At 33.7% G+C, this 23,712-nt stretch overlaps 3 protein-coding genes and 1 pseudogene across 3 annotated transcripts; 2 read left to right on the top strand and 2 right to left on the bottom strand.

Moving 5' to 3' along the window:
* Window positions 1-7,469: 7,469 nt before the first annotated feature.
* Window positions 7,470-10,182, bottom strand: LOC108825270 (terpenoid synthase 25-like). Its single transcript, XM_018598583.2, has 6 exons — window positions 9,855-10,182; window positions 9,452-9,725; window positions 8,975-9,347; window positions 8,670-8,891; window positions 8,461-8,599; window positions 7,470-8,105 (listed from the first exon to the last, which is right to left on the bottom strand). The coding sequence occupies exons 1-6, from the start codon at window positions 10,113-10,115 to the stop codon at window positions 7,572-7,574; spliced, it is 1,803 nt and encodes a 600-aa protein (XP_018454085.1). The 5' UTR covers window positions 10,116-10,182; the 3' UTR covers window positions 7,470-7,571.
* A 1,068-nt stretch (window positions 10,183-11,250) lies between these two features.
* LOC130500352 (uncharacterized) lies at window positions 11,251-13,502 on the bottom strand. The gene is made up of 4 exons (XM_056995322.1): window positions 13,225-13,502; window positions 12,674-12,815; window positions 12,361-12,587; window positions 11,251-11,942 (listed from the first exon to the last, which is right to left on the bottom strand). Exons 1-4 carry the CDS (start codon window positions 13,480-13,482, stop codon window positions 11,379-11,381), a joined length of 1,191 nt encoding a protein of 396 aa, XP_056851302.1. The 5' UTR covers window positions 13,483-13,502; the 3' UTR covers window positions 11,251-11,378.
* Window positions 13,503-14,328: 826 nt separating this feature from the next.
* LOC130500358 (uncharacterized Rho GTPase-activating protein At5g61530-like) lies at window positions 14,329-16,989 on the top strand (annotated as a pseudogene).
* A 3,133-nt stretch (window positions 16,990-20,122) lies between these two features.
* Window positions 20,123-23,578, top strand: LOC130499684 (U-box domain-containing protein 52-like). The gene is made up of 8 exons (XM_056994009.1): window positions 20,123-20,327; window positions 20,421-20,542; window positions 20,630-20,924; window positions 21,003-21,358; window positions 21,782-21,883; window positions 21,963-22,319; window positions 22,500-23,261; window positions 23,396-23,578. The coding sequence occupies exons 1-8, from the start codon at window positions 20,123-20,125 to the stop codon at window positions 23,576-23,578; spliced, it is 2,382 nt and encodes a 793-aa protein (XP_056849989.1).
* Window positions 23,579-23,712: the final 134 nt, after the last annotated feature.

Here is a 23,712-nt window from a genome sequence, read left to right as displayed (position 1 = left end):
AATTATATCCCTAAGATCTATTCTCGTTAAAGACGATTGTCCCACAAAATTTTTCACTGACACTTAGAGCATCTCCAATAGTATTACCTCCATTGGAGTCCTTAAGAATAATTTTTTTATTATTTTTTTCAGGTTTAAAAAAAATATCAACCAATCTCATGTCGCCACATGTTAATGATTGATCCTTGTTTATTTTTTTTAGAAATAAATCCTTAATTTTTGGTGGATCCTACAAATTATTATAATAATTTAATGGTAAGGATTCACCCGCAATGACTTCCATCGCGGGTGTTCTTAGTCTTGATTCGTACTTGTAGTAATCTTAATGTCCATTGGGACAGAACCATTTGATGCAAGCATGCCTTTCCGAATATGTATCTCTGCCTCTTGGTCACTTAAGATTTTTTAATAAACATCTGGTTGATCTCTATGAACAATGCAAACCTTTAAGACTCAAAACTCATTTGAGAAAGTTTTTCGTTGGGTCTTATAAGCACCCATCTATTATGTATATTTAAAAGCAAAATAAAAATAATATCTGAGCGTTCAACGTTCAAGTGGCCTCAACATTTCCTCTATATATTATTAGAAGTTTATCTCGCTAACTAAAACTCATCACAATCCTTTCACAAACCACATAACTCGTGTGAATTTGTAACTTTTTGCTGTTGTTTAATCATATTCTTAACTACATATATTTTCTCAAAACAATTCGTTTCACATCAAGTTCAAAAAAAAAAAATCGTTTCACATTGCTTTTTTTCTTCGTTAATTTTTTGTGACGTTTCTTATTTTATATTTGGACATGTTGCCTTTTGGGGATTCATTTGTCTGTCATCCACTCACTACCTCAGTTATGTGTCTAGCATTTTCGACAGTTTATTTGTTTATTTGTTCCTTAATACGAACTAGATCTTGACCCGTGCGACCGCACGGGTATTTATTTTCTGTTTTTAGTTTTTTGTTTGTATTAAATGATGTATTTGTAATAATTGATCATAAATTTAGATCCAAAACTATTCTTTGCAGTTATAACAAAAATTTAAATTTAAATTTTAATAAAATATTCTAATATAAATTAAATTGTCCTAATTAAAATAGTATAAGTGTGGGTCATAATGCTTTTAAATTCCAAATATTTGGAATTTTTATTAATATAAATTTGTTAAAAAATAATCTCACTGGATATTTAATTATAAATTTTAATTTGTTTGTGTACTAATGTTATATTTGTAAATGTAATCATATTAAATTAAGTAATTTTATATTTTTGCGTTTAACGTAAAATGTATCACCGACACTGGAGATCACCTAAACAAATCTAACATTTATATGATTAGATGTATGTGTAAATATATAGCAAACAAAGTTTTTGAATGATAAATATTAAAGTATAAAATATGGTTAATATGCTATTAAACATGATACATTAATTATAAAATTTGTAAGAAAAAATTAATTGTTAGATTTTTAACAAATTTGTGACATATAAAAATTAAGATTAAAATTTATAAAAAAATTAAATGTAATATAATATATATTTGATCTAACTGCTAATTTATTATAAATGGGCTTACGTGTTCAATAATTTTCAGAATGGATTTTGACAATTAGTTTTCATAATTATTGTAGACTGATGAGAAAGTCAATAGAAAATAATTTTTCGAAAATAAATAAGGTGATTCAGTTTCTATATCTTGTAGTAGGGATGGGCGTTCGGATATCCATTCGGGTTTGATTCAGGAATCTTTGGGTTTTAGGTTTTTGGGATGAAAGGTTTTAGCCTCATTCGGATATTTATAATTTCGGTTCATGTTCTGGTTCGGATAAATCATTTAAATTTTTTTAAAAAAAATAAAATTTTTAAAATATAAAAGTAAAAATATATATAACAAATGAATTTGAATAATGTATGCCAAAAACTTAAACTTAACATAAAAAATGGTTTGGTTCGAATACTAAAAGATAGTGACGGCACAATAATTTTCCTACCATACCATATGCGATTTTTATTATCATTAAATGTGGTAAATTTAGAATTAGTAAATGTATTTATTAAACTGAAAAGACAGCATTAATAAAACTATAAATAATTTTGAAATTGATTTAATAGAGAAGGAAAGTTAAATTTTATATTAAGACAACATATTAACTCAACTAAAAAAGACAAACATTAAAATAGGTAACTTAATTTATATTAGGACAACACATTAACTCAACTAAAAAGATAAACATTAAATTAGGTAGTTTAATTTAATTCTCAGTGGCATAATAGTGTAAATAACTTTGAAAACTTAGGGACAATTTATATGGGTACTTCTCTTTTAATAATATAGATATACATTTTGTTATACTAGCAGCCTCATCGGTTGTCATCTAAAAAAGAGGTTCTTGATAAAAAACTGTTATTTTAATTAATTTTGTTTAATCAATTAAATTTAAATGTACATTAAATACAAGAGGTATTTATATATTGACAAGTGGCATGAAGGGTTTTAATATGATTCCCATATGGTGTTAGGGAATCTCCAACCCTACTCCATATTTTACTCCAAATTTGAGAATGGAGTTGGAAATGGAGTGGAAAATGGAGTGATGACCAAAAAATAAAAGCATTACTCCATTTATAGAATAATGCTTTTATTTTTTGATCATTCCTCCATTTTCCACTCCATTTTTAACTCCATTCTCAATTTTGGAGTAAATTATGGAGTGGAGTTGAGATGCTCTTAGACCATAATTATCTCAGAGTCCTTAGAAAGTTTTACAAAAAAAAATTATGTGAGCTCCACATTTTACCCAAAAATCGGTAATAGAAGTTACCAATTAAGGATCAATTTCGGTGGGTTTTTTTACAGTGCACAGATCTCACTTGGTTCATTATTTATTTATTTTTTTTCAGACAAAAAGAAATTGATTTTTTTTTCTATCTACTTACCGATAATCATGTTTTTCCTAATTTCTTTTGTTTTCCGATTTCCTTTAATAGTTAGAACCCCATAAAAACTTAGCAATGAAGGTGCTCTAAAAAAAAAAAAAAAATGAAGGTGCTCTAAGTAAGCACCACATCACATGAAGTTGATCTTTTGTTTACCTTTATATCGTAATTAAAAACACTTCTTCACGATATGTAGTATAGTTTCTTTCTCAAAGCTACTACTGATTCTTAATCCGGGCGTAAATTTTAGGCCTCATTAATGACGTTATAAAATTGCAATTATCGGAATTTGATTAGTATTCTGAGTTACGGTACGCTTAAACTCTCTGTATTGAGAACTGAAATCTTATACTTATACAGTACGTATATTATATAGGCTGATATCGTTACTTTATTAATCATTTTAATATCTGAGGTAATTAAGTAATGTTATAATACCACTTCTAGTGGCTATTATAAATTTCATTTTAATATCAAAATGAGAAGTTTGAGTTACAATTTTCTAAACAACAACCTTGGACTATCACATCGTATCATCGTCGTGTATGTATCTAATATAAAAATATTGTTTGTAATTTGTTTCGCTCATCATTCATTTGTCAATGAACTAATTTGATAAGATAAGACGTAAGAAATGAATTTTGTTTTTGCAAGTTGAGCTAAAGCCCAAAACGTGGGAAACAACCACTCACCCCATATTAAAATCGAAGACGCTTTTGTTTTGGATTGTACCTTTTCATATTAAATTTTTTAAAGTAAAAACGAATATTTTCTACTTTTTATTTTGAAAGGATTTTTTTTTTGTCAACTTTTGAAAGGAATTTAATGACCAAGGATCACTGGTTTCTGTTGTGCTGTCAGTGGTCACAATTATTTTTCTTTCTTTCATAACTGGTATTAGATAATGTTTTGGAACCATGCGCAGATTAGATATCACTCTGAAAAATAAAAATAAAAGATCAAAATAATTATTATATATAAATAATTGAATTAGAACATATCTTATGTATTCTCAATATATTATAGAAGACATATTGGAATTTATGAATTTTTATTGTGCACTTCATTCTTCTCATCAATATTTTGATTAATATATATATATATATAGGGATTTGTATTATATATATATATATATATATAACAAACATATAGTGATTGTATTATTATTTATATCGAAAATAATTATTTTTTTTATTCCAGGTTAAATTATGTCGATAATACCACACATCTTTTTGTTAATTCCACTGGTCAAAATATTTGTTTTTTAGATGTAAATAGAATAGAAGTAGAACTCGAAATGAACAATTTGATATTTTTATTTAAGATTTTAAAATTTTTTTTTTTTTTTTGTAACTTGGGCTTTCGATTTTAAAATTTGTTTGCAGATAAAATGTTTTAATAAATTTTTATTTGACACATTTCGATGTGTTTCTTCACATTTAGTTTTTTTTCATGCAATACCAAAATCTTTCACGTCAAATAAACTTACGAATGAACTTACAAGCACATCACAAAAACTTTTTGAAAATACCTCATGTTCAGATACATCAGTTTCCATATTCAACTATGGTTCTAACTGGTGACCAGAAAGGAATAATAGGAACAACCAGGAAATGAATGGAGAGGAAAAAAATAATAGGAATATTGTTCTCTATTGTTCTTTCCCGAATTTCATAAGGAATATATTTTTTCTTTGATTCCTTAAATTAAAAAAGGAATGATAAAAAATACTGAAGAAAAGATATTCCTTATAAATAATGTCGAATTTAAGGAATGAAAATGAATTAATTATTCTCATTCCTTATAAATGGTGTCAAGTTTAAGGAATAAACATGAATTACTCATTCTCACTCATTTCTTTGATCACCAGTTAGAGCCTATGAATGAAAATCCTTTTCACAAATAGTAACGAAAGAAACGAACAGATAGATAAATTTACCACTAATTTACGGAATCCCCTAATCACTTTTCTTTATTCAGTCAAAGAATATGCTCGCTTAATACTGTCATTTGTTAGAGATAAACTTCAACATCACTAAAAAGGAAGACATGAAAAAAAGAAATTATCCTTTAAAAAATTAAGATAACTAGAAAAATAAATTATCCTTAAAAGAATTAGGATAATTAGTTAAAGTTATTAGTATTAGGAAAAAGAAAATTTCTAAATAGGAATTGAAAATGAAATCTAATTCCTTTTATATAGATATCATCTTGGGTGATGAATCCATAACATATAATAACACAAAAACATATAATAAGAGATACAATAGCTTGTTTAATTTTTAAGAAGTTTTTTAAACGTTAATAAAGGAAGAACTCTTTATAATTAAAGCTATCACATGTTTAAATACTCGCTTGAACAGTTTCGTGTTTTCAAGTCACTTTATTTGGTATCAAAACACTTTGACAAAGATCTGCAAAAATACCAAATACACTTCGAATAAGAAAGGGATCCTTTAAGGTGGAAGAGGAGGTTATGGCGACACTAATCAGAAAGATCATGGAATCAGTGATGTTGTGGGCGAACATTCTCAAATGAACGAGATGTTATAGAAAACACATTTTCAAAAGAAACCTTACGATTACTAGTATAAGATGGTGCCAAGATGATCTGTTAAAGGAAAAACACACGAGATGAGTATGGTCCTTAATTTGAAGAAGATAATGTGAGATATCAAACTAAGTCTTACATTGGAAAATTAAACAAGAAATGTCTAATATATAAAGAAAAGTCCAACTTTAATTAGCACGAGACTTTTTTGAGTGAAACCCAAAAGTAAATTTATACGGGCTTGTCTATCAAACCCAAAATGGACAATATATATCGTACTAATCAGATAATATAAAGTTGGACATGGACTCACACACTTTCAACGATATCATTTTCCTGTGTATTACGACCTGAACTAGCTATTTCGTGATCCATGAACAGAAAACGGAAAAACATCAGAAAGAGGAACCCGTCATTTGATAAAAAAACTCTATGATATCAACTACGCCACCTTTCACAGGTAGGTATAGTTTTCAGGAAAAAATGATTTAATTAACCCAAGTTTGGTTTATGCTACTTGTCTTCATTAACTTTTTACAACTCTTAGTTACACAAACATGAAATACCAAAATAATAATTGGTTATGTGCTACTGTGCTACAAAAATGTTATATATCAGTGACACAATACGAACTGTCGATATTATAGGCACATTTGGTGAATTGGATTGGCTAAAGAGCAGACCATCAAGATCTCTTTTTGAGACGAAAACAAAATATGAAAAGCAACGAAATGATGGAAAGTGGTAATGATAGGTGCTCTCTATGCTAACATCATGTGGTTCTGTACTCTTTGCATTGTTTAATAAATGTATAATTGTTTATGATACACTAAAGTTCAGGGTGACCCATGCACACCATGTCCAAAGTGAAAAACAATTCCAATTCAAGCTCATTTTAGCATTTTGAAGTTTAAGTTGTAATTTAGCCTAATTTTTGTTTAATATAAAAATATCCCTTTATAAAAAGTTAGATGAAGCTGATCATCTCTTTGATAATTATAGAAGATTTATCTATCTTACTCTAGTTAGGTCCTTCTGATCTGTGTATACTTTACAACTAGATCTTGACCCGTGCTTTGGAAGCACAGAATATTTTACGATGAAAAATTTCACTAATAACTTAACAAATATTTTGGTAATTTTTAAAAGTGTATATTTAAAATATTTTTGCATTTAAATCAGTGTTTTTTAATTCAACCCGATTGTGATTATACCGGTTAATTCGGAGATCTGACAATTCAATTTAAGTTTTTAAAATATTCATATTAAAAGAATTACTAAAACCCGAACTTAACCGATTGAACTGTTGGATGACCGATGTGTAATCTAATTTGATTTAAATTGTAACAATTTCATAATTTGTAATCTTATACTCCAAATTTTAAAGTTCATTATTTTAAAATTTATGAAATTATGACGTTTCTACAAAATTTTAAAAAGAAAATGATAGATATAACATAACTAAGATTAATTATTGTATTGTTTGGAAACATTGATAGTAGTATAAAAAATATATTGTTTGGAAACATTGATAGTAGTATATAGAAATAAATATATTGTTTGGAAATGTAGATAGTAATATAAAGAAAGAAACATTAATGATTTAATGTAAGTTTAACTATAAAGTATAAAGGTGTATTTAATTTAAAAACTTACAAAATAAATGTTAGGTCCAACAGAATGTTTCTGTTTTAATAAGATAGATGTGTGAATAGTATCCAAATTGGATATTAGGACAATAAAAGAACTTGATAAAAAGTTGGTTACTAGATGGATGGTGATATTATCTAAAGATACCTTTATGCTATCAATAGTTTGATCACATTAGTTCTAGAGTAGAACCTTGTCCATTACAGATTCACGTTGTATTTATTTATTTTTTGCTAAACTCACTTTGTATTTCAAAGAGGTATCTTTTTTTTTCGGAACAATTTCAAAGAGGTATCTAAATGACTAAATCAATAAATCATTAGCTGAAAAGATAACAATAGATTCAAAACAAAAACTCAGATAACAACTCGAAACACAGAGATTATCAAAAATGCATGACTCATGAAAATCAAAAGCACGTACATAAAAGATCTACAAAAACAAAGAGGTAAAGTGGGCTTTGAGATTTTCATCTGGATGACCAAATCCATCACCCTCCTTGTAGAACAAATTGATCACTCGTGCAGTATTGAAGACTCGCATTACAATCTGGCGTGGCACAGTAGATAAGGCTTTAAAGAACTCGTCCATCATCATCTCATGGTGATCCTTAATTATCTTCTTCAATTCTATAACCGCCTCTTCTTGGCTTACACCATGTTGCTTCATGTAACAGTTGACTCCATTTGCCACCTCTCCTCTCTCCAACTCTTCTTCGAATGTGGTTATGTCGTTAATCAGACGAAAAACAACATTAAAATCCAGGATGACTTTAGGTCTAGAGGCAAACCACTCGTACATTATCTTCTCATCACAATCTTCCATCCCAAGAAAGCTGTAGACTGCCATATCATCCATTGCGCCTGTGACGATTCCAACCTCCATGTACTCTTCAAAGCTTGATACGTGACCTGTGCGTGCCCATTTTGCTATCTCTAGGTACCCTTTCTTTGTCAAGCTCTTTATCTATATTGTGTTTTCAAAATAAACATACAATGTTTACTATTGTTGGGTTAGTTATACAAACGACATTGTTTTAAGCCATCATCTGATACATCGTTGTTCCATTTGGAGACAAATGCTGACTCACCCATTGTTAACTAATGACTAACATTTAATTAGTCAAAATAAATAGATTTTTGTGTTACAGACTTACAGTAGAAGTTCAGATAAAATTCAAACAATTTCATGGAGTGCGCATAAAATCGCATTTACTGGATGTGAAATGACATGATCGAAATTATATGGGTTGAAATATGTTGTTTTCCCGTTAGTACCATACCTCCTTATTGTTTCCTAATAAGTAATAACACTAACGTACCTCATCTATAGTCGGCTGCACCCCACAAGGTCTTCCTAGCGAGCTCATCTGATGTTCGATGTCTTGCATAACCTCCCACAAAGTTCGGAAAATAATTTGCATATAGCTTGGTAGATCTTCAATGGTTCCAATATCCCATCTAGCCATTAACTCTATATAAGACCATATGACAAGAACGAGCTCAAAATATAACATTAAACAGGTTATACCTTTGCAAGGCATCAGTGAAACTTATAACTTCGGAAAGAGTGCCATATGCGTCATATGTGTCATCAACAACTGTCATGATCATGGAAATTTTGGTGCCTATTACTCTCGCAAGGGAGTATCGTGGCTCGAAGTATATACCCATCATGCCGAAATAGATCTCCACGTTTCTGTCCCGAAAGGTGTTAGGTAGTTTTGACGCAAGATCTAGCTCTTTCCACCATCTACAAGAAGCACAAGTCACATATAACAAGATTAATATAATACATATATATATGATTTGAGAAAATAGCTACAATGACGTTACTTGGTGACATATTTGAGCTCTTTGACGTAATGCAACTGGCAGTAACTGAAGTTGAGTTTCGCAAACTTGAGTAGATTCTCCTCGTGATCTTCTTCTTGTTCGTAGAAAGAGATATATTCTCTTGCAACTGCTATTTCTACGCAATGATATCTAGGTATGTACAATGCGTTTTGTATATGCTTAGAGAGATGTGGTTTAGTAGTAATAGTCACTGCCGCCAAGTGATTCCTAGTGAAACTCCGTGCTTCCTCCATTATATCCTCATCTTTTGTCTTGAGATATGATGCTTGGTACAACTGCAACATCCCTCTAACATCTCCAACTACACTTTCCTCGAACTTTCCATCATCTCCTTTGAATCTTTCAAACACATCTATAATAAATTCGATTTATATGTATAAATATAGTCAAAATAAAAAATATATCCATGTATGAGAATCAATAAAACTGATATAACCATATATATTAAGTTGTTACCACAAGGCATTTTGTGACCGTACAATCTGAAAACCTCAAACATAGTAGAGATTGTTTCCAGATCATCTTCCTTGGCAATCAAGCCTTCTAACTTCCCAAAAGCTTTGTTTAGAATCACTTCGATTTCGTCTTCGAAATAATGGGAGATCGCTAGACTGATAAGCAAGTGAATGAGACGAATCTTCTCCTTGTCACAGGTGTAGGGAGACATGAGCATATCTCGCACATACGGTTTCATAACCGATTCAATCTCATGCTCAATTGCGTTAAACTCCTACAAAGATGTGATAATATAAAATGCATGTGAATTGTGAAACATAGTTAAGTTATCACATCTCAATATCTCATGTATCTTAGCTACCATAAATAGTGTCACATGGGGTCATTATGTCTATGTACTTACAGAGCCGTCGACGGGAACAGAGAAGAAGTGATCTCCTAGAAAGGTGGGAGTAAACTGAGCCAAGGGACGAGTACTCTCAAGATCGCCACTAGTAGCCATTACAGAGAACGAATCTTGTTTTGTGGGTTGTCGAGAAACATTTTGGTTTCTAAGCAAACGGCTAGGTACAATAGAAAGTTTGGGCTTGTAACAGAGAGGAACTTTTTGAGCGTGAGGGAGGTTTTTAGGAGCAAAACTCATCATCATTCTTGAAGCTTGCATTTTTAGACACTGTCAATAAAAAGATAGAAACGAGACCGAAACAAAAAAAAATCTACTCTGCTCTATGTTCTGATGATGGAATAGATGGTTCACTTTGCTTTCACATCTCTAGAGTTCCTTAAATGGATCCAGGATCTAGTGTCATATTTTTAATACCAAAAGAAGTAATGATTTTGTTTTTGGTCACAGCTGTATTTTTTTTTTTTGCAACTTTGAGTACTTTTGACTTAGGGTAGATCTATGATCCTCTGCTCCTCAAAGGAGTGTTTTGCACTATGTATAAATATTTTATATACTACTAATTAATGCCAGATAGCTTTTGTTAACCATTTTGACATGCAACATGTTATAGAAAAACTTTAATGCAACATGTCTTTGTCCCCATCTATACTAGAATAATCCATACTTTACACTCTTTAACTTTGCATGAAGACTTGGTGAGTCTTTTCTAATTCTACCCCATATGCACATTTCTGAAGCGTGACAAGGGTTTTCATAACATTAGACATGTTCCGGGAAATAATCAGATGATCATTAATGCTCTTATTATATATCCATCCACTAACTTTCTTCCCATGTGTAACCCTTCCCGATATTGACATTAATTAAGTCAACAACACTTACTTCCGTTCTGCCCGGTGATGAATTTGACCCACACACCAAAATCTGGTGATGATTAGAGCAACTCCAACAGTAAATCTCTCCAATCTCAATGCCCGGGAGTATTATTTTAATTTTCTTTTTTCGTTTGACTTTTCCTTTTTCTGAAAAAAAAAAAAAATACCCAAACCTATCACGGACCGACACCTGTCGTAGAACCCACGGAACAGTTAAAGATTGAATTCATCCCACTGAACTCCCAAGGTTCAGATTCACTAACAAATACATATTATATTTTTTTTTTTGGAAACGTGTGAGCCTCCCCCCCTCCCCACAATCCTTCACAATCATTCAATGGAGATGCTCTTATGGGATATGAATTCTTCATACATCGAGATGTGTCAGATGACCACACCATAAGTGATCGTGCTCATCTCTTTACCACCAATGCTCAAATATACAACATGATCATAAGCTGTGTCTTTTTTTTTCTTCGAAAAAGGAAAACATCGTAATGGATTGTACAAAGAAAACATAATAAAAACCGTACTGCTCTTACTGGAAGATAAATAGTACACAGATTTGGTATCTTTCCACACCTACTACAAAGGAATCTTATTGCTCTTATTGGAAGACTAAAAAAAGAAACAACATTACACGTTTTCACGGCAAGAGTACAACGGAGCCAGATGTTATCCTATTCTCAAGGTCTGCGTGAGCATCAGCGACCCGGGACAACGGGTACTTGTGGTTCACACGAGCCTTTATAACCCCTGAAGCAACATTGGCGAAAACCTCACCCGCACACTCCAACAGCTCTTCTCGAGTCTCGTTGTATTGCATCATGGAAGGTCTCGTCAAGAAGAGCGACTTGGGAGCAAGATCGGACAACGGAACCGGGTCCGGAGTTCCCGAGGACTGTCCGAAGCTCACCATGTATCCTCTGCTCTTTAAACACGCTAAAGATCCCTTGAAGGTGTCTTTCCCCACAGAGTCGTAAACAACATCGACTCCTTTGCCTGATGTAATGTCCTTGACCCGTGAGACAAAGTCCTCGTTCTTGTACATGATAACATGGTGGCACCCGTCTTCTTTGGCTTGAGCTGCTTTCTCGTTGGTGGAGACGGTTCCAATAACAGCGGCTCCGAGCGCATTAGCCCATTGACACAGCAGAGATCCAACTCCACCTGCTGCAGCGTGGACAAGGATCGTGTGTCCACGTTCGACCTTTTACAAATACAGATAGAACTTGAGTCAAATACAGTGAAGAAGTCTTTATATTGGAAGCAAACTGACTTTGGTTTTCGGTTCGGTAATCGGTTAGTTGTTTAGATTAGATGCAGACTGACCTTGGTTTTCGGTTCGGTGATCGGTTAGTTCGGTTGTAATATTTCAAAAAAAAAAAATTTAAAACCAAGTTTCTAAGTGAATTAACCAAAATTTCAAACTGAACTAACCGAAAGTATTCAAATTAAACCGAATTTAACCAATATATTAATTGAAACCAAAAACTTCGGTTAGTTTCAGTACTACTTATAAAATCCAAACTACCTGAATACTGAACCGAAATTTTTGGTTCGGTTCGGTGAAATTTTGGCAGAACCAAACTACTGAACTACCCGAACCTGCAGGCCTAGTGACTAACCTTGAAACAACGGCGAAGGAGAAACTGTGCAGTCATACCCTTGAGCATGATTGATGCTGCAACGATAGGATCAACAGATGAAGGAACAGGAACCACTTTATCAGCAGGAAGTACTTGTTCTTCAGCATATGCACCCATTGGACTTCCAGCATAAGCAACGAGATCACCGATCTTTCTGCCAGTCAATCCTGAACCCACAGCTACCACTTCTCCAACAGCCTCCATACCTATGATCAGAAACGGCATATAATATAGGTTAAGAGATAGATAAACTTATGTTTGTGTAAAAAAGTTAGGTTGTAGAGAGCAGAACCTGGTGTGAAGGGCATAGAGTCTGGCTTGTAAACGCCTTTCCTGTAGTAAACATCAATGAAGTTAAGCCCAATGGCCTTGTTCTTCACGCGTATCTCACCTTCCTTTGGCTCCCCTACTTCCACATCTTCCCATTTCAGAACCTTTCAATTGCAAACAGAACCCACAGTGAAATACTGAGAATACAGAACAGGCAAAAATGCTAAAACCAATCACAAGCTTCTTTATCAAAAGATGTAACTTTCAAAACAGTGCCTACCACAACTATCCTGTATCTTATGCTACAAAGTAACCAAAGCCATGTCTGAAAAACACATCATTGATTCAGAAAAGCTAAATCAATCTTTTACTCAAGCTAATGGTTTAACAATTTGTTGAGTATTTAACTATTATTTTAAACAAGAGATTTTAAATGTATTACTAGGTTCCCTTGTGTAATAAGAACTATGGATTTTGAAGCTTATAGTAAATCCCAAATCAATCTCAAACCTAATTTGATTACAATGATCCCAAATCAGACACAGAAGTTAAAAATCGAAACTTTTAACTCACCTCAGGACCTCCGTGCTCGTAAACTCTGATACCTTTCACCATCTTCTTCTTCTCCGGCGAACCCTCCACCGCGACTGGACTAAGAGATTTTACAGCAACCGTGGACAACTGAAAGCTCGATGATTCGGCAAGGCTTTGACGAAAGTTGAGATTTTTAACGGGATTTCGTGGATAACCCGAGCGCGTTTGGTGAGGAAGTGACAGATGTCGTGACGACGCTTGAAGGCACAAGTGATTAAGAAGAGTCAAAGCTGCCATGTTCAAGTCTTCCTTCTTAACTTAATTTGTCTTTTCTCATCTTTATCCTTTAACTTTCAGCAAATACATTGTCACCCTATCAGTTAATTTGTCTTTTCTCATCTTTATCCTTTAACTCTCAGCAATTACATTGTCACCCTATCAATTTTAATACATTACAAAACGCACCTCAGAAGTCTTCCACATAGGCTAGCAAACATCTAAACCACATCCACATGTGCATGTGTGAAATAATCAGTAAACATTTTGTTTTTTTTCTTTCTCTGTAACAACATCAGTAAACATTTTGTTATTGGATTCAGTTCTGATAATTTAGATTTTGATTGTTTGTTACTTTTAAACTAATTATCTTTTTTTTCTAAAACTATTTTTTTCTAGCAATCATGATTTAAAAAAATTCCCATAAAGTCAAAAATTAACTAAATTAAAATTAAAATATAAATTAAAATATATAAGAATAAATCAAAATTAATATTTTAAAACAAAATCTGAATAAAATATTTTAAACATAAATTATGCCACATAACAAAAGGAAACACAAATTCACTAATTACCCAAAATCATTTTATTTCTCCTACTTTTTCTTTCTGTCTCTCTTTATTCTTTTTTTACAAATCTAATTTTTTTTTGGTTATCTGGAAAATAAATCTTATTAGAAAAATCGAAAATCAAAAACTACTAAACTAAGACGTTAATTTGTCAATTTATAAGCTTAGGTCTCAATTGCAATAATTAAATAAGAGGAAGGACAACTAAACAATTTGGAAATAGTTAGATTTGATACATCTCCGGAACTCTTACACGTGGCACAACAGAACATACGAGATTATCTGTATTTGTCTTTTTTTTTTTTGTCAATAACATTTTTTCTTCTCTGTTCCAGGGGGGGGGGGGATTATAAAGGTGAAACCTTTTGATCTCCTGGGGGAGGAAGCGATCAATTACTCTTCTTTCATCAATCCGCGGACTCCTTTGACCCTCCTCGTAGTCTTTGATCGTCTCCAACGAATCGGGTTTCGTTAGATTCGATCAAAGCTAAGGACTTTTAAAAGGTTTGATTATGATCGATTGCTCTGTTCTTCTGATCGTCTTTGTTTTGATTAGATGATATGGGTTTAGGGTTTTTGTTCCTAAAGTCATCTCCTTTTTGCTGTTAAAGACTTTGGTTTTTGGGCTTTTGCGTTTTAGTCTTTCTGTAATAGAAAGATGAAAAGGATTCTAGGGTTTGTTTCTTCTGTAGAACTTGTATATGATTGGGTTAAAGGTGATGATGTTAGATGGATTATACCTTATGAAATTGATTACCACGGATTGTAGTTGTGTCAGAATCAAAAGAGTCAAAAACACATGTCTTGTCTTCTCATATATGTCGTGATCTAGACAGGTTTGAAGTGGGGTTGCTTGAAGTAATTGATCAAATAGAAAATGTCTTCTCTCATCTCACAGCAATGGCAGGAGAGAACTAGTGGATTCTTTTCTTCATCTGGTTAGTTGATTTTTTATCTTTGTGTGTTTGTGGTTGAAAGGACTTACTCTGTTTTTTTTTATTGAAATTAGGAACGAAGCTAAGGGAAGCGAGGCAATCAGCTGGTAGTTTTGTCGGAGAAGTCGCCAAAGATGCGAAAGTGAACGTTGCTGATGTTGCAGAAAGAGTTGGATCATTGTTCAAAAGCAGGTGGGCGATTCTTCAGCAGCCTGCAACTAGACACGCCGTGCAAGAACACCTGATAACAGCTGCTGCCACCACCGGGACGTTGGTCAGGAAGGGTTTAACTGAGACCAAGGAGGTGGTCTCCGTTGGAAAGATCAAAGTGGAAGAGGTCTATTTAGTCGTAGCCAAGAACAGACTTAGTTTTATTTTTCTAAAATTTTCTAACAGCTAACTTCTTTGATCTTCTGTCTTCTTTTTTAGGCTGCAAAAAAGACTGCGCAAAAGAGCAAGACTCTTTTGACAGATATAGAAAGATGGCAGAAGGTATGTTTGAGCCTTAGATCACATTCTAGCCGTTGATTTGAGTTTGGTCTCTAACTTTTTGTTTGTTTATAAACCTGCAGGGAGTTGCCAGCTCAGATGGTAAGATAGTCGCCATTTAATGGTTCATTGAAAACATTGAGATAACTATCAATGATTAAGATTCTACTTGCCTTGTTGGAACAATGTGGTAACTTTCACTAAATAACAATTTGTTTATGATCAGTGTTCGGTGTTGCGATTGAGATCACTGTCCAGCGTCAGGAGTCAAGCAGGCCTATTCCATTTATACTGATGAAATGCGCAGATTATCTCATTTTAACAGGTGACAACTAATCCCCTCTCCTGTAATGCTCTGCTATAGCTCAAACCTTCTTCTCATACTTGCTATTGTTGTGGTAATCTCTTCTTCTCAGGACTTAACTCACCAAACTTGTTCAAAGCCGAAGGAGACAAGAAGTTGATCCAACAATTGGTTTCTGCTTACAATCAAGGTACCAACAAACATTCTAACAAGTTATCTTCTCTGACTCTGATGATGGCTTCTCTGTGCTAAACTAATCACTTGTTTGAACAGATCCCAGCGCGTCAATACCTGAAGGGTGAATCCAGTTGATGTAGCTGCACTCATGAAATACTATCTCGCTAGCCTTCCCACACCACTAACTACTTTTGAGCTTTACAACGAAATCAAAGACGCAAGGTCGAGCGTATCCAGACTGAGAAAGTCACTCCAGAAGCTTTCTAGTGTCAACTACAACACGCTTGAGTTCATAACAGCGTTGTTGCTTCGTGTGAGCCATAAAGCACAACTCAACAAGGTATATGAATAATCACTTAAACATTAGTTTTGTACAAGTGGGACTAGTCGTTTTTATTGCATTTTTGGATCAGATGGATTCACACAGCCTAGCTATGGAGATGGCTCCGGTGATCATATGGCGAGAGGAGAAGAGACCTGAGTCTTATAGGGAATATTGGAGACGGCCAACGAGGAGTCCTAAGAAAAGCATTGACTTTGAAACTGCTTCTCCATGGGACTTGCTCTCAGGTAAGAATAGCTCTTTATTACCAATTGAAGCAGAGTTTCATTATGGTCACATTTTTGCATCTTTTAATGGTTTTTACAGATGAAGGAGAAGGTGTTGATGCATCTTCATCGATCTCTCTGGATGATATCGTTCAAGTTGATTTTGGTGCGGTGGACGTTGTGCAGTGCCTGATTGAACATCACAATGCGATTTTCACTGATGCAGGGGAAACTGTGTGGAGGTGAAAAAAAACAATAACTGCTTAACTGATCTTTCTCTGATGATTCGAGATTCAAGTGTTGTGTGGCTTCTCATTTTCCGGACCAAACCAGAAGAAACGTATGCATTTTTGATATGGAAGAATGATGATGACTTAACTGGTGGCTTTCAGTAAATAAGCTTTGTTTCATATGGTTCTTCTCTAAACATTGTTTAGACCTGAGATGCTGTTCAAAAATAAGTTTGTTGGCTTTACAAGTAATCTACATTTGAATTGTTTCCTTATATATATATATCAAATAAAGCAATCACTAGCTAAAATGCAGAACCGGTCCAGGACATAAGAGCAACCTCAACCTTATTAGTAAGAGCATCTTTAATGGGATAAGTGGAGAGATATATATTAAATGTGAAAAGTTAATAAAATAAAGTAAAAGGTGAAATTTAGTGCCATGTCACTCTAATAATTTCACCAAAACACTTTTTGTGAAAACACCTTGAAATACACATTTCTAATCACTATTTTAATTTTTTCCTTTTATTATATTGTTCTAAGATGTGTTGAAATACACCAATAAAGATGCTCTAATGACTTTATTTAGTATTTTTCAAAGGGAAAATTCCATTAAAATACCCGAACTAAATTTTGTTAAGTTTTTTAATGCCCAAACTTTTTCACTATCCAGTTTAATACCCCAACTAATTATTTTGCTCATTTTAATATCCAAACTTTTAAAACTGTGCCCACTTTAATATCCGAACTTTATTTATTTTAATAAAAATACTAATAAGTTTCAAATAAAAGTTAAAAAACTCTAAAATTTACAAAATAAACTCAGAAAATTCTAAATTTTTTTGGTGTTTGAGAAATAAAAATAAATAAATAGTGTAAAATATATAATTTTGTAATAAAATTTCTAAGTTTTAAATATTGTATTTAGTTTGTTTTCTGAAATAAAAAAACGAAAATTATTTTTATCATTCAAATTCATTTATTTTTTTAAAAAATAAAATTTTCATTGTTTATCTACCTTCTTTTCTAAATCTTAAAATAAAATTAGAATTTTTAATATTTTTTTCTTAGATTTTTGAGATTTTATTAAGTTTTGTTTGAAATTTATTAGTATTTTTATTTAAATAAATAAAGTTTGGGTATTAAAGTGGGTACAGTGTTAAAAGTTTGGGTATTAAAATGAGTAAAATAATTAGTTGGAGTATTAAACTGGGTAGTGAAAAAGTTTGAGTATTAAAAAGCTTAACAAAATTTAGTTCGGGTATTTTTATGAAATTTTCCTTTTTTCAAACAAGAAAATATTAATATTTTGAGATGGTTTTGTTACATAATTAAATTTTAATTTAGAAAAGAAAAATAAACAAATAAAAAAAGACAAGTGTTTGAAGTTTTTATTACACTATTTGAGAACTCATTTTCATTCTCTTACTTAATTTCCTATTATTTTTGTTATTTTTATTATGAGAATCTCTGAGTAGTTTCAAAGGACATGTTCTAAGCAATTGAAACGTTAGCCAATGGTTCCTAAAACTTCAAATTTATCAAGAAAATGGTATTAAAATTCTTTATGATCTATGAAATCTCATAACGGATTCTGTAAGAGTTACTTGGAACTTTATGACAGAACCTTTGGTGGGTTCTCTTATCAAACCAATTATACCGGTAGCTTTCTCGACTTAAGAATCGTACAAATGTCAATATGAAACGAGTTTCCTGCTATTTTTTGTATGTTATTTTGAAGGTTTTTCTACAAGTGGCTGTAGCTTGTAGATAAAGAAACAGCAGTTCATCTGTTCATGTCTGGAAATACAGACGGCAAGCTGGTTCCCGATTGGCCAATCTAGTTTCTTTTCGGATTTGTCTGAATTGATCAGACAAAGAGACTGAGAATCATTTTCCTAGTAAACAACAGAACATATAAACAAAGTTGACTTTCTGTGATTTTAGTGATTATACTATATTATTTTATTGTGAAGACACGAGCACAGAAAGTTATGGGAATCCTAGCTTGGTATATCCTCTACGATTCCATAAGGACTAGTTGTTGCAAGTTTTTTTCATTTTTAAAAGCATGATTTGATAATATAATACATGTTATAAAGTATAGTAAGAAAATGGCAAAAAAAATAGACGTCACAAAATGGATGAGAATGTCATGCAGGCAACTATATGAATCATAAGAATGTTAGAGCATTATTATTGGTGGGCAGAGCCCTTAACTTTTTTTTTTTTGGTCATCAAACACTTAAGGGCACATAAGGGCAGCCCTTATCTAAGGGCTGCCCTTATGTGCCCTTAAGTGTTTGATGACCAAAAAAAAAAAAAAAAAAAAAAGAAGTTAAGGGCTCTGCCCACCAATAATGATGCTCTTATATACTATACTTTCAGGCTTGATCTCATTACGTACATATGGTATAGAATATAATAAAACCTATGTCCGTTATCATGCTCACAGAGAATCAAATCGTTAATGAAACAATAATGGACTGGATTCTAACATCTAAACATACATACATTACTTTGAGAAACCATTTTTCTGATTTTATTTCGATGTAATTTAAAGGTTTGACAGGCTGTTTCTTTTTCTCCTGATATGCTGACATAAAAACTGGATATTTTTATTTGTTTGACTTTGTTTATTTAAAACAAATAAAAACTGCAACATGAGGGATATACCAACGTAGATACTTTAATAGAAACAAAAAAGAATTCCAACTTGTGAAGAAAATTAATTAACTAGTGAGCTGACTATAACAGTATAAATGGGAGGGGGCTTATGGCGGCAGTAACGTGCTTTCTTGTGTCAATTCTTTGGTCTTGAAATAATGTCATTAACTCAACAAACCTAGGATTTGTCTTCTTCTTTTTTTCCTCATTGTTCTCTGCTCGAACAGAACTACTTGGTACGTTCTGGATTGCATGATATCTTGATCGCTCTGGTAACCTAGACTGGTCTTGAGAATAATACAATGAAACGTTTATCTTTAAGAAGCCGATACTCCCTTCCCTCCATTTCAATATACTTGATGTTTTAGAAAAGTTTTGTTATTTCATAATAGATGATATTTATATAAATCTATGTAAATTTAACTTTATCAAAAACTGTGTAACCAATTAAATTATTTTTATTTCTATTTATAATTAAATAAACTATTTTTAAATTGTAATTTAGTAATATTTTTAATAAAAAATAGGTTTCTTTAATATTTGTGCATTGTGGTAAAATATAAAGTAATATGGAACGGAGGAAGTATATATCAGTCACTGGTACATTTGCATCTTGGTTGAAAACTGCCATTGAATTCTCAATTTTCCTGTAACTTCTTCTGCAAGTTAAGTTTAATTTTCTTGCTAGAGTTTGAAACACATTGCACTTTTCTATTTTTTTAAGTTATAGGTAAAGCAATGGAAGAGAAAAAAGCAGCAAGAACATTAAGTGAACACCTATCTCTACCTCGTCCTCCACCTCATGCTGTAGCTGTAGCCATTAATGGAAAGAAGAAGAGCAAATACTCCGTCCTTTGGGCTCTTGATAAGTTCATCCCCGAAGGCTTCTCTGATTTCAAGTTGCTCTATGTTCGTCCTCCTGTCACTTACGTCCCTACCCCAAGTAAGCTGTGTGTGACTTCAGAATCTTGTAACTTGACGCACAAGCTATGTGTTTTGGCTTACAATAATCGAGTCTTTTCTTATTTGGTTTCAGTGGGGAATGCGATATCGATCACAGAGCTTAGAGATGATGTAGTATCAGCTTACAAACAAGAAGTAGACTGGAACACAAACGAGATGCTTTGTCCTTACAAGAAAATGTTCGAAAGGAAAAAGGTTTGTGTGACTTGCGTCTTAAGTCTCCTTTTCTTTGTTCTGTTCCCCCCACCCCCACAATCTAAAATCCCAAATGATATAAAATAGGTGCAAGTAGAGATCCTGGTGCTGGAATCACACGATCCTGCAGCTGCTATAGCAGAAGAGATTGCTCGCACTAGAGTCACTAAACTCGTTATAGGAATGTCTCTTCTTGGATTCTTCTCAAGAAAGATCGATATGTCTTCCATGATCGCAACCGCGGTTCCAAGATTCTGCACAGTCTATGTTGTCTCAAAGGAGAAGCTAGCTTCTGTTCGTCCTTCCGATTCAGAAGCCAGCACAAGATTCGAGAGAAGCAGTACCACTAGTGTCTCCACTGATAGTCATACAGTCCCTTCTGGTAAACGTTATTTAAAACAGAATCAATATGAATCTTTTAAAAAAACGTCAGTTATTAAACTTGCTCTGGCTGAAACAGAGCACTCTGTTTCGGAAGCGCAATCAAGATTCTCTCATTTATCGGAAATGAGCAGAAGCACGGTGGTTCAAATGGATAGGAGTTCAAGCGAGACGGAGCAGAGCGGTAATGAAGGGAAGAAGAGTATCAATAGCAGTGAGATATCTAGTGCATCGTATCACGCAATGAGCTGGACTTCTAAGTGGAGGGATCTTGAGGACAGGAGAGAGATCGTGAGCTCGTCTTCGAGCAACAACCACGAGCTGGCCAATATGGATTGGGGAGCAGTGGTTCCTGAGAACTATTCTTTTGTTTCTCATCAAGCTTCTAACATGTCTGATGGACTCCTCAGTGTCCATTCCTTGACCGATAATCAGGTAAGTTCATTGTCTTAGAAACTGTTATATTTAGAGAAATGTGAGCCAGAGTCCAAGTCTAGCATCATCAAACTTTCCTTTAAAATTGATTCTGTTTTTTTTTTCCGGAGAGACAGAACATGTTTTTGTTTGGTTCTGTCAAGTACTCTCTACACCATTAGTGGGACTAGTCCAAGTACATTTGGTATCTTTAAATTTCTGGTGTGTGATCTCAAACTGAATTCCACTTTAGAACTGGTAATAAAACCATTTTTGGGTCATTCTACTTAGGTAAACAAACAAGACTTTTATATCATGTCAAGTTTTCAAAACTTTTAACTTAAAATCAATTATGGATAGGTAGATTAGCCTAAATTTTTTTATTAGTGTTGGTCAATTTAAACTCTCCATTTAAGATTCTGAAACTAGAATCTAAATGTGTAGGTGGATATGAGCTTTGAGATTGAGAAGCTGAGAGCCAAACTGAAACATGTTCAGGAGATGTATGCCATGGCTCAAACTGAGACTGTTGATGCCTCTAAAAAGGTTTGATCTGATTTCTATAAACCGCATAGACTGTTTCCTTCTGCTACATTTTGTGTTCTCATTTTAGTTTCGGTTTTAGCTTACTGAGCTAAACCAGCAAAGATCCGAAGAATCGGAGAATCTTGTGGAGCTGAAAGAGAAGGAAGAAGAACTCATGATGGAAGAGGCTTTACATAGAAGAGAAGCCGAGATCAAAGCAGAACGCGATGCTAAAGAGAAGGATAATCTCCAGGCTTCTCTCGTCTCTCCAGGGATCCAGTACCAACATTACTCATGGGAGGAACTCGCAGCCGCCACTTCTGACTTCTCTGAAGATCTCAAGATAGGAGTTGGAGCCTATGGAACCGTCTACAAATGCAATCTGCATCACACCACCGGTGCTGTCAAGGTCCTTCACGCAGGAGAAACTCAGCTCTCTAAACAGTTTGATCAAGAGGTGAGAAAATCCTCTAAACGATCAAAACTGTTAAGTTCTTTTTAGACTTCCAACTTAAAACTAATTGACGATTAATATTTATATATATTATTATTTAGTGTCTTTTTAAGTTTTTAATGTGAGATTTTTTCTCCAACAAAAACCGACCAGTCTAAATGTTTTGTTTCTCTGTTTTGACAGCTTAATATATTGAGCAAGATCCGTCATCCTCACCTAGTCCTCCTGCTCGGAGCATGCCCTGAACGAGGCTGCCTCGTCTATGAGTACATGAACAATGGAAGCTTAGATGACCGTTTGATGCTAGTCAACGACACGCCTCCTATCGCTTGGTTCGAGCGTTTCAGGATTGCTTTAGAAGTAGCTTCAGCGCTCGTCTTCCTCCACAAATGCAAGCCTAGACCCATCATTCACCGCGACCTCAAACCAGGAAACATCTTGCTTGATCACAACTTCGTCAGCAAACTAGGGGACGTTGGTCTCTCCACAATGGTTAACCAAGACGACGCCGCTTCTAAACTAACGGTCCTCAAGAAAACCAGTCCTGTTGGAACACTATGTTACATAGACCCTGAGTATCAGAGGACAGGGATCATCTCACCTAAGTCAGATGTGTATTCTCTAGGTGTTGTGATTCTTCAGCTGATAACCGCGAAACCCGCGATAGCCATTACTCATATGGTGGAAGAAGTGATTGGTGACGATGCTGAGTTCATGGAACTGTTGGATGTGAAAGCTGGAGCTTGGCCTATTAGTGAGACTCGTGAGTTAGCTGCTTTGGGACTGTGTTGTACGGAGATGAGACGTAGAGACAGGCCAGACCTCAGAGATCAGATCATACCGGCTTTGGAGCGGCTTTGGAGAGTCGTCGACAAAGCTCAGAACTCGATCTCCAGAACTCCGTCGTCTGGTCCTCCATCTCACTTCATCTGTCCACTTCTCAAGGTTTAAACCTAATTTCTTGTACTGCAAGAAACCTAAATGCTTACTTGCTTATCAAGAAACCTAAATGCTTACTTGCGTGTCAAGAAACCTTGATTTATTCATGATTTAACCTAATATTTTGGTATTGGTTACAGGGAGTGATGAACCAGCCGTGTGTAGCTGCGGATGGGTATACATACGATCGTGAAGCCATAGAAGAGTGGCTGATAGAGAAGGATGTGTCTCCGGTGACTAAACTTCCATTGCCTAACAAGAACCTTCTTGCTAATTACACTCTTTACTCAGCGATCATGGAGTGGAAATCCAATAAACAATAGTGAGAGAGAGAGAGAGAGATATTTGACACTAAGCACGATAAATTCTATCAATGTGTTTACTATGTTTTTTTGTGTGTTTTACTCTGTTCTTCCTTTGTCTCTGTTCCGACAATTTACCTTGTGTGCAGAGATGT

The sequence above is a fragment of the Raphanus sativus genome, chromosome 9 (assembly GCF_000801105.2).
Source record: "Raphanus sativus cultivar WK10039 chromosome 9, ASM80110v3, whole genome shotgun sequence".
Classification (NCBI taxonomy): domain Eukaryota; kingdom Viridiplantae; phylum Streptophyta; class Magnoliopsida; order Brassicales; family Brassicaceae; genus Raphanus; species Raphanus sativus.
This window is presented reverse-complemented; position numbering and strand designations above follow the sequence as displayed.

Coding starts and splice junctions, on each gene's coding strand:
- LOC130499684 (XM_056994009.1), top strand. CDS start 20,123: ATGGAAGAGAAAAAAGCAGCAAGAACATTAAGTGAACACCTATCTCTA. Junction 21,359..21,781: donor ATTCCTTGACCGATAATCAG/GTAAGTTCATTG, acceptor CTAAATGTGTAG/GTGGATATGAGCTTTGAGAT. Junction 23,262..23,395: donor TCATCTGTCCACTTCTCAAG/GTTTAAACCTAA, acceptor TATTGGTTACAG/GGAGTGATGAACCAGCCGTG.
- LOC108825270 (XM_018598583.2), bottom strand. CDS start 10,115: ATGCAAGCTTCAAGAATGATGATGAGTTTTGCTCCTAAAAACCTCCCT. Junction 9,726..9,854: donor CTGTTCCCGTCGACGGCTCT/GTAAGTACATAG, acceptor ACATCTTTGTAG/GAGTTTAACGCAATTGAGCA. Junction 8,892..8,974: donor GAGCTCAAATATGTCACCAA/GTAACGTCATTG, acceptor TGCTTCTTGTAG/ATGGTGGAAAGAGCTAGATC.
- LOC130500352 (XM_056995322.1), bottom strand. CDS start 13,482: ATGGCAGCTTTGACTCTTCTTAATCACTTGTGCCTTCAAGCGTCGTCA. Junction 12,588..12,673: donor CTCTATGCCCTTCACACCAG/GTTCTGCTCTCT, acceptor TTCTGATCATAG/GTATGGAGGCTGTTGGAGAA. Junction 11,943..12,360: donor TCCTTCGCCGTTGTTTCAAG/GTTAGTCACTAG, acceptor TATTTGTAAAAG/GTCGAACGTGGACACACGAT.